Here is a 12428-nt window from a genome sequence, read left to right as displayed (position 1 = left end):
AGTGAGACTCCAACTCAAAAAAAAAAAAAGAAAGAAAGAAAATGTTCATAATACAACACATAGAAAAAATAAAGTGCTGAGAAAAACTTTATTGTTTCCTGTGAAATAAAATGTCCCTTTAACAAAACTCTTTTCCCTCTGACTCTCTTGCCTTCTAGATTTCGGTACCAGGACCACACATTTTTAAAGACCCTTCACACTGCCATACAGCTCCTGTATCACCCAGAAAGCTCCGTGCGCACGAAGCTCACGCAGCTCCCAGTAGTCCATATGATGCTCACCCAGCACTCTCTATTTTTGCCAACTCTCCTGAAGTCTGAAGAGGAGGAAAGCCTGGACAGTCAAGTGAAAGGTGACCCCTCATCCCCTGCCTCCTGTTTCAGACCCAGATTTCCTTAAACTTGCTATGCTCCAAGGCCCATCTCCCACAGGCTCTCACAGCTGAGGAAACATTACCAAAATAGTATATGAATGTTTTATTTCTGTCAAATCCAAGGACAAGAAACATTTTCTCTGACTTAAGTCAAACAGCAAATGCAGACCTGTTTTTAAGACCTTGTCTGGCTTACAGAAATCATGTTTGAGATCTTACTGTGGTATTACAGGCTGATATTAGAATCTAGGAGTTGAGAAGTTAAGAAGTGTGGGAAAAAAAGTGTGGGTGTGTGACCTGAGAAAATTGATTAGTTGCATTACGTTTTTTCATGGGAAGACTGAAACTTTTATCAAGGGGAAAGAGCTAGACCTTGCCTGTTGATGGCTCACTGCTAGGGAACTCTTCTAAAGCCCAGGTTTAGGCTCCGTCCCTTAACTCAGCAAGTGTTCACTTTAGTGCCTATGAATCCGGAGTGTGGTGTAAGCTGTGGGAGGTCTCAGAGACTGGTCTGAAGGTTCCTGCCCTCTTGAAGCCACAGTATTTACAGAATTAACACCCCAAGGCTATTAGAATCACCACAAAGTTGGTCAGTAGTAAACTGCTAAATTGAAGACTGCCATTAACTAAATTACTGGTGTGGGTAGTAGGAATAGCAAAAGGGCCTCACTCTTCTATTCAGGCAAGAGTAGAAACAGTAGAGACTTAGGTAGGCTAATTATAAGGAAAACATACTTGGGTTTTAAAATCTTCGGTGGCTTAAATTTGGGACAGGGAATAAGCAGGATATCTAGCCCTGCCAGAGACCTAGGAAGACAGGTGATTGTGAGGACATGTTAATTTTTTTTAATGGGGAAGGGATTAGATAGCAGTCTAAACATCAGTAGTCAAAGGAGGATATTTCAAGCATTTAAATGTTCTCTGGAACACTTTCTCCTCTGCTTGTATTCAGTGTGTGTACGTTCCCTGCAGAGCTGGGCATTTCAGTTTGTTTTTCTTCCAGAAGTGCTGGTGGACCTGATGTCGACAGTGGTGAAGATGTGCCCCTCTGTCTGTGAGAACAGCCACTTTGCAGTGCTTCTCGGGGCCTACAGCGCCACTCTCAGCGTCTTGGGTGAGTGTGTGAGGGCTGGGAGGTGTAAGCGGGGGAGAGAGGACAAGGACTGAGGGCATAAGCAGGGGGAGAGAGGACTGACGGTGTGAGCAGGGAGGAGCTGTGAGAACTGGGTGGTGTATCCTGGAGTGTGTGTAAGGGGCTCAGCTTTTTAAACTGATCCTCATTTTCCTTCCAGACCAGAAGATTTTACTTTTGCTTCGAGAGTATGAGCAGAACAAGCTCAGCCTCATCAACTTCAGGTGAGTGTTGGGGGAAGTGAACCAGGTACTGGCCCATGGCCCATGACTGCAGGTCTGTCTCCACATAGGGAGCTCCAGACTTGAGATGCTCTCTTGTTGGTTTTGATTCTCAGGGAGAGGTGGACAGAACTCCCCTCGCTTACATCATAGGATTCTGCTTGTGGTCAGGGGGGCCACCATGACAACACGCAGGTTTCTTTTTCAGAAAAAATTTTCTGAAAGTCTTTCTCCTAATGCCTTACATTAGATGGAATGACTTATTCTAAGGGCAATTCTGAAGAAGTATGAAGAGGGCTGACTGGACAGAAAATAATCTACTCGTTCTTGTGTGTGTATGCACGTTTCTGTGTGTGTGTGTGTGGTTGTGACTGTCTTTCCTGGGTTCCCACAGGCTGCTCACCAGCCTTGTTGGCCAGCATAGCTTTGATCCTGAGGGTCTGGGCATGATGCCTTTCCCTGTGGGTCCTGCCCCATCTCTGCATGTGCCAGTGCTAAGCAGGACTTTGATCAAATATGCCCTTAATAGAAAGGATTATTAGATCCTCTTTGATGCCCTGGATTCTTCCTTTCTCCTTGCCACTTGAGACTAGCAGCCTAACGTCTGCTCAGTACATATATGAGGAGCAGACAGGAATTAAACTGGCTGGGCCAAGAAAAATAGTTCAGGAGAGGTGTTCAGGAAGAGAAAACTACTTTTGTTCCCGGAAGATAAAAGCTACATTTGCTCAGAAGCCAGCCCCCAACCTTGACCCCCCCCCAAAAAAAAAATAGAAACACTTTCTCTTACAAGTGACCAGGTCATATGTAGATGTCCTCCTTTCCTTGCTCTCATGCTCTGGCCTCACTGTAATTGCTCTAGAGTTTGTGTTGTATCAGTTGTATTCCTTCTGGAGAACGGTTCCTGCTTGCGTGAGGGAGAGAAGAGAGGACATTGGAGGCAGGGTTTATCACAGTGAAGAGTCATTCTGACTCTGTATTTCTGCATCAGAATATACTCCACCTCAGATCAAAGAAGTCATATGAGGGTGCCCGGTGGGTACGTGGGTCGGTTGGCTATGAAAGGACCTGGTTCAGCTCCCAGGAGACGAGTGAATCAAGGTGGTGGAACCCACAGGCTTTGTGTACAAAGCAGCGCAGGCATTTCTTCAGCCCCTGCATGATGTCCATCCTTAGATGAGGGAGCAGGCCTGCACTCGAACTCTGGGCACATAGTGTCAGTCCTCCCACAAGCGGGTGGTGAGTCTGATGGCAGCATCTAGTACTCTGTGTCTACCTGCTTTCCGGAAACAGGGTTTGCAGTAAACACTCTCTGACAGGATGATTCTTTCCTTTTTTAATATTAATAACTATTGTTTACTTGTATAGAAATGAGTCTGTATTTAGCAGAATTTTATTTCGAAGTATTTAATTCAGTAGATGTTCCTTGAGCACCTGGAGAAGAATGGAATAAGACACAGTTTTCCCATCTACTGAGGGTGTCAGACTATCAAGATTTAACCCTTGAAAAAATGACAGCTGACATGTGCCCCATGGTGTAAACCAGCTGTTAGAGGAGCACAGGAATAAGACTGTGTCTGCTCGGAGCAGCTAAGCTTTGTGTCAGGGCTGGCAATTGAAGGTGGTAGGTAGATTAATTGAAGTGAGGTTAGCAGAGGAGCCTGGGGCACCAGGTGGAAGGAACAGCATGCATGATATTTGGGGGGCAGGAACGTAAGGACATTTCGGGGAATGGTGCGTAGGTCGGCTTATCTGGATCATGGGATGTATGTGAGGGAAGTGGGTTGGGAAGCCTAGATGGGTGGATTGGGAAGAGCATAAGCCCAGGTTGAAGTATTTCCATTTTTATCCATCAAGGAGACGTTAGAGAAGTGATCTACATCAGAACTGGGCTTTTGGGAAGCATCTTGGAAGCGATGGTGTGGTAGATGGGGGTGAGAGGGAAGGGAGGGGAGTGAGAGGTGGGCCTCTGGCAGCTGCTGTGGGGGTTGTGGTTGGCATGAAGGTTGCACATGGTGTACACGTGGTGGGCTCTGCTGAAGGCTCATGTGGGCAGACTGGCCTGCTTGTGGCTGTGCATGGTCAGGGAGAGGTTGGGATTCTGCTGCTGCCGTCTACCAGTCTTGAGCCAGACTCCCCGAGTTTGAGTCCTAGCCCTATTTCATAACCTCTGGGGAAGGCTGGCTGAGCAGCGGGGACAAGGGTAGTACCTACCTTGTGTGACTGTTGTACAGGTTGAGTAAAGTGATGTACATAGAGAGCTCATGGTAGGGCCTGTACACTGTAAGCTCAGGGTGGACACTGGCTTCTGTCATCATCATTGTCAACCTTACTTGCTTCATAGGCTGTGATGGGGACTGATAGAACATGCCATGCCCAGAGCAGCACCTGGCGTGAACTAGCAGCTTGACAACTGCCACCTGTCGTGGTTGTTATCATCATCATCATTATTAATTCTGTTCCTGGGGGGACCCTGTGACCAGTGTGTTTTCCCCTCTCCGACCCTAGGGTGCTGCTGTGGGGCCCGGCGGCCGTGGAGCATCACAAAACGTGTCGGAGCCTGGGCAAGTCGCTGTGGCAGCAGCCGAGTGTCGGGGACATCCTCCGCCTGCTGGATCGGGACCGAATGATGCATACCATCTTGCACTTCCCTCAGAAGCGGAGGCTGCTACCCCCTGAGGTGCGTCTGGTGCTGTTCTGCCCCTTCCCCTCCAAGGACGCCGTGTCCACTCTCAGCTTCACTTTCTTATTGTTGTTTGTTAACTTTTTATTAAGTATTATTCCTGTCATATACAAAGCCTCAGAGACTGGACCGTCACAGGCTAAGACCCAACTTCAACAGTCATCAGCATTTGTTCACCTCCCCCAAAGCAGTCTTATTTTGAGGCAGATACCAAAGATTGTACCATTTCATGTGCAAACACTGCTGTTTAACAGAACCAATGTTGTTTTAATGTAAACTCTGGCAGCAGTGGGTAAATAGTTGCAGGGTACAGGTTGAACATCTCAGATGCGAAAACCTGAAATGTTCCAAAATCCAAAGCTTTTTGAGTGCCTACAAGAAATAGTAACACCGATGTGGTGGCTCAAACTTGTAATCCCAGCACTTTGGGAGACCAATGTGAGGGAATTGCCTGAGCCCATGGGTTTGAGAACAGCCTGGGCAACTTGGCAAGACCTCGTTTCTACAATATATAAAACAACTAGCTGGGCGTGGTAGCGTGCACCTGTAGTTTCGGCTACTTGGAAGGCTGAGGCGGAAGGATCACCTGAGTCCAAAGGATTGCCTGAGCCCAATATGTTAACACTGGAGTAGCTGTGAGCATGCCACTGCACTCCAGCCTGGGCAACAGATTGAGACTCTAACTCAAAAAAAAAAAATTATCTTTAGGCTATTTGTAAGATATGTATATGAAACATGAATTTCATGTTTCAACTTCAGCCCCATCCCCAAGATAATTTCATTATGTATATGCAAACATTCCAATGTCTGCAATCTGAAACACTGATGGTTGCAAGCATTTTGGATGAGGGATACTCAACGCGTATTATATTCGTTAGGTTGAATTGCAGTTTTGTTGGTTTGGGCTGTTTTAGGACACACAGGAGCCAATATTCAGAGACAAGAGCATGGTGGATCTTGACGGCCTATATGACCCCTGCTTTCTCCTTCAACTCTTCAGTGAATTGACCAGGCCAGGTAACTGCAACCTTCTCCCCTGAGGATGGGCCTGCTGTGTGTGGCTCCTCAGGTCACGTCGATTATGGTAATTATTCCCATAATTACCAGATGAGGATGTGAACCTTGAAAATAATTCTTCAAGGATCCTCAGCCATCTTCTCACCTTTTCATTACAGTGATTTTTGGTCAAATCACAGTGTTTTGAACATATAATGATCTTTTATAAAAATTTGTAATTTTAAAATCTAGGAGTATCCTTTTGTCCTTGATGTTTTCCTAATTCATAATGAGAATTTCCTGAGTTTTTACTAGACGGTGGTCAAATACCAAGAGAAATGAGAGATTTATCCCTGAGAGTGGGTTGGAGTCTGCTGGGGTTGGCTTTTTATTTTTTTATTTTTTTATATTTTATTTTGAGAAAGCAGGATTTATTAAGAGAACAGAAAAGCTCCCACAGTGGGAGGGGACCTGAAGGGGTTGCCCAAGGGTGTTTTTTCTGGTTCAAGTATATCTCGGATAGTGTATTTTCCTCATGTATTAGCCTGAGGGTGGTCTTTGTGGTTGAAGGTGGGGGGGGGGGGGGGAAAAGAAATACATCAAGAAACACTGAGATTGATCTTCCTGGGCTGGTCAAGTCTGTGGGCCTGCGCCATTCTGACAGTGTGGAGTGATAGCTTGCTGTGGCTTGAACTTGCCTTTTTCTAATGGCTAATGATGATGAACATCCTGTGACTTATTTGCTGTCTGCATATCCTCTTTGGTGAAATGTTTGTTCATATCTTTTGCCCATTTTCTAATAGGATTGTTTGTTTTTTACTATTGAGTTTTGAGGTTTCTTTATGTAGTCTAGATACTAGTTCTTAGAAGGATTTGTGGTTTGCAAATATTCTAACCATCTGTAGCTTATCTTTTCATTCTCCTAGCAATATCTTTCACAGAGGAAAAGTTTTAATTTTGATGTAGTTCAGTTTATCAGTTTTTCCTTTTGTGGATCATGCTTTTGGTGTCTAAGAACTCTTTGTCAGTCCCTAAATCCTGAGGAATTTTGTTTATGTTTATATTTTGTGATTTACATTTAAATCCATATTCCATTTTGAGTTAGTTTTTGTATGAAGTCTGAGGTTTAGGTCCAGGTCCGTATTTTTTTGCCTATTAATGCCCAATTGTTCCAGCCCCATGTGTTGAAAAGGCCATCTTTCCTCCTCACAACCTCTGGGCATGGGTGGGAGTCCCAACTGTTCGCTGGACAGTGATGAAAGGCCCTGCTCTCTGCTAGACTTCCTCTGACATCCCAATAGGGAGCAGGAGTAGTGTATTCTTACTGCCCAGGAGGGAGGAAAGTTTTGCCTTCCTACTTTGCCATCTCTGATGCCACCCAAACAGGGGGTTGGAGGCTCCTCCTCACAGCCTGGCAGGGGTGGAAAGTCTGGGCTCCCCACTCCATCTTTGCCAGCAGTGGTACAGTGAACTATTTGTCTGACGTAGAGTCATTATTGTCAAAAAGTCTCCTGTCTTGCTAGCCCCTTTTCCATTGCTTTTTCTAGAGAGAGCAGGCTTTTGTTGGGGTGTTTTTGCGTGTGTATCTGTTGATATTTCTAGTTTGCTGGCTTCCTTGGCTCTAAGTCTAGGACACTTGAGGCAAGAAGGCAAACCTGGAAACTCACAGCCTTGTTCCTTCATCTCGAGATCCCAGGCCCCTAGCTAGTCTGCTTTATTTCTTCCTTTTAAAAGCATCCTATGTTTGTTTTATATATAGTGTTTTAGTTGTACTTAATAGAAAAAATAGAGAAAGGTCTGTGTACTTATCTTCCCAGAGTTAGAAGTCTGACATAGTTAAATTTTAACTATGGATAGTACAGTCCCAGTTTATAGTTCAAGAGGTGCTGCGCGGTCTGCAGTGATCATCCCCTGCCCACTCGACCCCTGCCCATAGTTTGCTTGTTCTAGAGGGAACATATGTCACCAGTTCCTTGCATGTTCTTCTAGGCCCAGCTTGCTTTTAAAGGCCTGTGAGATACCAGTGGGGGAAGTGGAGGCTTGTGTTTTGCTTTTGCGCTCACAGCTAGCGTGATCACTAAGGAGCTCCCAAGGTCCTTTCTACTGTGTAAATTTAGGGGCATTAGAGAGACTGTGTTCCACGATTTGTCCTGTAGTCCCCCTTTGTAAACTTGAACATTTCTTCTTATATACAAATCTTCCTATTTATAAATAGGTTGGTTGATCCTCTATCACTACCCTTTTTTATCCCTTTAAAAATGATCAAAGAGGGCCTTTCAGAGAGCTGTTTTCCATCAGTAGCCCTTTGTGTTTGCTGTAGCTCACTTGTTGAGCACTGTGCTCTGTTGCTGAAGCTGGATTTTATTTGCAAGAAAGCAGGGGGCATCGCATACAAATGGTGTGACAGCAAATGGATGTCTTCATTACCTTGGTGACGATTAAGCAGCGGGTTGGCTGAGGCAGTCTGGAGTCAGGATGCTTTTCTGATTTCCCTTGTGCCTTGGCGGTGAGGGTTCAGTCTGTTTCTCATCAAACATGAAAATAAATTGTCCCCAGTCTAAAAATGCAAGGTTGTGGGACATTATAACTTGAGTGAATTTTAGCAATATATTGTCTGTTCCTCTGTCTTGCAATGGAGATTTTAGGAGACAAAGGGCAAAGACTTGAAAAATATTTAATAGTAAAATAAGAACATTGTTTTTCACAAAATATTGACTACTGTTTTTGTTTTTTCTTGGTGGGGGATCAGGGTTTGGGTGGCCTTTTATGAAGAGTAGTGACTAGTAAAGAGTCTTTCAAGTTAGGGAAATGTACCAGATACCAATTTCCTTACCGTTAAATCTCTGAATACAGCCTATTTAAGTTTCGTTGGTTTAATACAGGCAGAAAAATTTTCAGAGCATGTCTGTCGTAATCTTGAAAAGGATTTGGAATAGCTTAAAATATTGATTACACTAAAAATTCACATTAAAGTAGAACATTTCAGAAAGCATAATAGTGGAGAGGAAGATAGATGTATCCCCCCAAAAAAAATCCCTTCAAAAGTAGGTTTTTTAGATGTTGCTCTGGGCTACTTGTCATTCCAAGCAAAGAATAGAGGCCTGATTTTTAAAATTTCATTGACTACCAAAAGCAAGCACACCAGTTCATTAGGAGAAGAAAATTCCTAGCAATAAAATGATACTAAAAAGTATCACATATAGAAAAGTACACACATGGTATGTACATGGCTTGAGTTCTGGTGAGACTACTAGCCAGATCAAGTAGTAGAATGTAATGGGCAGCTCCTCAAGCCCCTTCCCTCCCAGGAGGGGCCCAAGTCTGATATTTGAACTCTGTGTCAATGGTGTTACACATAATGTTCTTCTCTGTCAAGCTTCATTTATCCTGCATTGTATCTGTGAGATTCAGCTGTGCTGAGTGTAGCAGAAGGTCTCAACACTTTGTTTTTAGTTCCTGCAGTGGCACCCAGGTCCAGATATTACTTAACTTCTAGAAGTCCTAAATTGGGGTTTTATGTGTGACTGCCAGTTATCAGAGGAACTACAGTCTCACTGCTCCATTTTCAATCTGTTGCTGAAAATGGGAACCTATTTTCTTAACCTTACTGCTTCCCTTCTTTGAGTCCTTGGCCAAGAAACAGGGCCAACCACGGCTGTTAGCAATGGCAGTGACAAATGTTTTTTCCATGGCAAACTCTTGTCCTCAGCAGAACGAGGCTGAAATCTTCAACTCATAGTTCACACGTGCCACAAAGCAGCCAGAACAGGAAGGTCTGTTTGCAGTTGTCTGAGCCTTGTCACCAGGCAACGGGAGCCCAGGTCCCACTGCCTCTTCTCATTGGGGTGAGCCCTACTCAGTAGCATGCCTCTGTGGGATATTGTGGAAGAAGAGGCTGGAAGAAGATTTCGGATGCACCAACAGCACAGTTACATCGCTACTAAAGCCCACTAAAACTGGGACTTTTTTTTAAAGAGTTGGGGTCACCCAGACTGGAATGTAGAAGCGAGATTATGGCTCACTGTAAAACTCCTGGACTCAAGGGATCCTCCTGCCTCAGCCTCCCAAGTAGCTGGGACTACAAAGCCACCATGCCAGCTCTGGGCACTTTTTGTTTTAATCTTTGATAATTGTCTTGGTTAAGCCGTGTGAATCCAAAGATCTCTTATCAGATGACCAAATTACTGTTCATGAGGTTCTTGAACACAGAATGGCATTTATAACTCGTTTTTAAGTGATCTATTATGTTTTCAACTCTTTTTCATGAGTGTTGCAAAGCCAAGACTTCACAGAGTAGCAGAGATGAACACAAAACATGAAATTAACTTTTCTTCATGGACACATGGGATATCCATTTGTCTTAAAATGTCAGTGATTACTAAATATACCCTGGCCAGTTGAGTACTAGCTGCTTTTAGTGAGTGTCATGTTAAATGTTTAGACTCTACTTTTTCCCAGATGTATCCCATTTACGTTTATTTGTTATGTAGGTATGTAGGTGTCTTTTAAACACATTTCATCTTTCTAAAACAATATATTATTATCCACAGTTTGTTGCTTTGAGAGCTTTTGGGTTTCTTTCCTTCTCTCATCAAAAATAGTTACTTGTTAGAAATGAGAAAATTAGAAAATATTCCTAAGCTGTTGAAGCCCAGGAGCCATCTGACTATCCTCTTTTTGTCCTTTCACTTTTAATCCCTATCTTGACGTTCAAGGTGAATTTCTTGAAGACAGCGTTTGCTTAGGTTCCGCTTTTTATCTAATTTGATCATTTTTGCCATTTAATTAGAGTTTAATGTGATTAGTGATTTGACTCAGTTTTATCTTTTTTGTTAACTTTTAGCTACAATTGTGTGTCTGTGTGTGCGCTTGTGTTTATCAGCTGCTTCAGGGTTTATAGCATACATCAATTTATGACCATTGACCTTGAAGTGAAATGATGTCATTTCACAGATAGTATAAGAACCCTACCACAGAGGAGATCCATTTCTCCCCTTCTGGCTTCTGTGTATCTCTTATCATATATTACACTTGAGTATGCAGTAAACCCCACAGAGTGTTGTTATTTTGGCTTCAGGTTGTCACTGTTCATAGTTGCCATATAGTTACCATATCTGGTTCTCTCCATTCCTTGTGTGGATCCAGATTCTATCTGGGATCATTTTCCTTTTGCTTGAAATATTTCCTTTAAGAATTTTTATAGTTCAGGTCTGCTGGTGACCAATTCTTTTAGCTTTTTTGTGTCTGAAAAAGTCTTAACTCTTTTTTTTTTTTTTTATAACTTTATTATAGAGATGTGGGGCACAAGTCAGAATTCGGTACTTAAGTGATCTACATGTAGGTGAAGTTTGGGCCTCCAACTGGTGCTCACTTCCCCTGGTTTAGGACCAGGTACCCTTTGTGTTGTTATGTGCCCTCCCCATCCTCCTTCCCCTGGCAGTGTCCTGTGACTGCCAATCCCTCCCTCGTGCCATTGTGATTGGTGTTCAGGTCCCACTTATGAATGAGAACATGTGGTTTTCAGTTCTTTGTTTCTGTGGTAGATCACTGAGTATGATGGTCTCCAACTCCATCCAATTTGCTGCAAAGTCCATTATTTTGTCCTTCTTTGTGGCTGTATAATATTCCATCATGTATATGTACCACATTGAAAAGTTAACTTTTGAAAGATTTTGGTGGAGTATAAAAATCAAGGTCGACAGGTTTTTTTTCTTACAGTACTTCAAAGATATTGCTCCTCTGGTTTCTGGATTAGATTGTTTCTAATGAAAAATCTACCATTCTTATCTTCATTCTTCCGTATATTATATGGCTGCTCTTAAGGTTCTGGTTTTTTGTTTTGTTTTTTGAGTTGGGGTCTCACTCTGTTGTCCAGGCTGGAGTGCAGCATATGATGGCAGGAGTCCATTACGACTTGCCACAGGCTGGACCTTCTGGGCTCAGACAGTCCTTCCACTTCAGCCTCCTGAGTAGCTGGGACTACAGGCTCACACCACCATGTCCGGACACATTTTTATTTTTTATTTATTTATTTATTTATTTATTTATTTTTTACATCTTCCTGTATACTTTTATTTCTAGATTACTTATAATACATAATACAATGGAAATGCTATGTAAACAGTTGTTAGACTCTATTGTTTCTTATTCTTCTTTTCTTTCTTTTTTTTATTTTAATCAGTTTTTTTTTAATGATATTGTGGGGTATAGTTAAGGGTTAGGTCTACAAATATGCTCCGTTCAGGCACCCTTGTTGATAAGAGGTATCTCCCCATCCCCAGACAGATATTTACTACCGTTAATCCCATCTCCCTTCCCCTCCCACCCCCATAGTTTCCCACCACTGTCAGTCATTTTCTTAGTATTACATTGGATGTTCAAGGTCCACTATGAGTGAAAACATGTGATACTCAGATCTTTGTTTCTGTGAGAGATCACTCAGTATTATAGACTCTAGTTCCATCCAGGTTGCTGCAAAATTCATAATTTTGTTCTTTTTTATGGCTGCGTAGTATTCCACCATGTATATGTACCACGTTTTTTTAATCCAGTCCTCTTTTGATGGACAGCATAGTTGATTCCATGTTTTTGCTATTGTGAACAATGCCGCGATAAACATACGTGTGCAGGTATCTTTTTTATAGAGTGATTTGAGTTCTTCAAGGTATATTCCCAGTAGGGGGATTGCAGGGTCATATGGGAGGTCAATATTTAGAGCTTTTAGGAATCGCCATACTGTTTTCCACAGAGGTTGTACTAGTTTGCACTCCCACCAACAGTGTAGAAGTGTTCCCTTTTCGCCACACCCTCTCCAGCAACTGTTATTTTTTGAGTTATTGATAATTGCCATTCTGACTGGAGTTAGGTGGTATCTCACTGTGGTTTTGATTTTGCATCTCCCTGATGATTAGTGAGGTTGAACATTTTTTTCATGTGTCTGTTGGCTGCTCAGATGTCTTCCTTTGAGAAGTATCTGTTCATATCTTTTGCCCATTTTATAATGGAGTTGTTTGTTTTTTTCTG

General features: G+C 42.9%; 1 protein-coding gene across 1 annotated transcript in view; it reads left to right on the top strand.

Annotated features, from left to right (window-relative positions):
• Window positions 1-12428, top strand: part of URB1 (URB1 ribosome biogenesis 1 homolog (S. cerevisiae)) — an 81885-nt gene that overhangs the window by 50999 nt on the left and 18458 nt on the right. The window contains exons 26-30 of the mRNA XM_008068455.2: window positions 159-352; window positions 1377-1487; window positions 1666-1729; window positions 4235-4406; window positions 5324-5426. Of these exons, the coding sequence (XP_008066646.1) occupies window positions 159-352; window positions 1377-1487; window positions 1666-1729; window positions 4235-4406; window positions 5324-5426 (644 nt within the window). The remainder of the gene's footprint in view (window positions 1-158; window positions 353-1376; window positions 1488-1665; window positions 1730-4234; window positions 4407-5323; window positions 5427-12428) is intronic.

Source organism: Carlito syrichta, unplaced genomic scaffold (genome assembly GCF_000164805.1).
Source record: "Carlito syrichta isolate Samal-C Ts95f unplaced genomic scaffold, Tarsius_syrichta-2.0.1 Scaffold310961, whole genome shotgun sequence".
NCBI lineage: Eukaryota > Metazoa > Chordata > Mammalia > Primates > Tarsiidae > Carlito > Carlito syrichta.
This window is presented reverse-complemented; position numbering and strand designations above follow the sequence as displayed.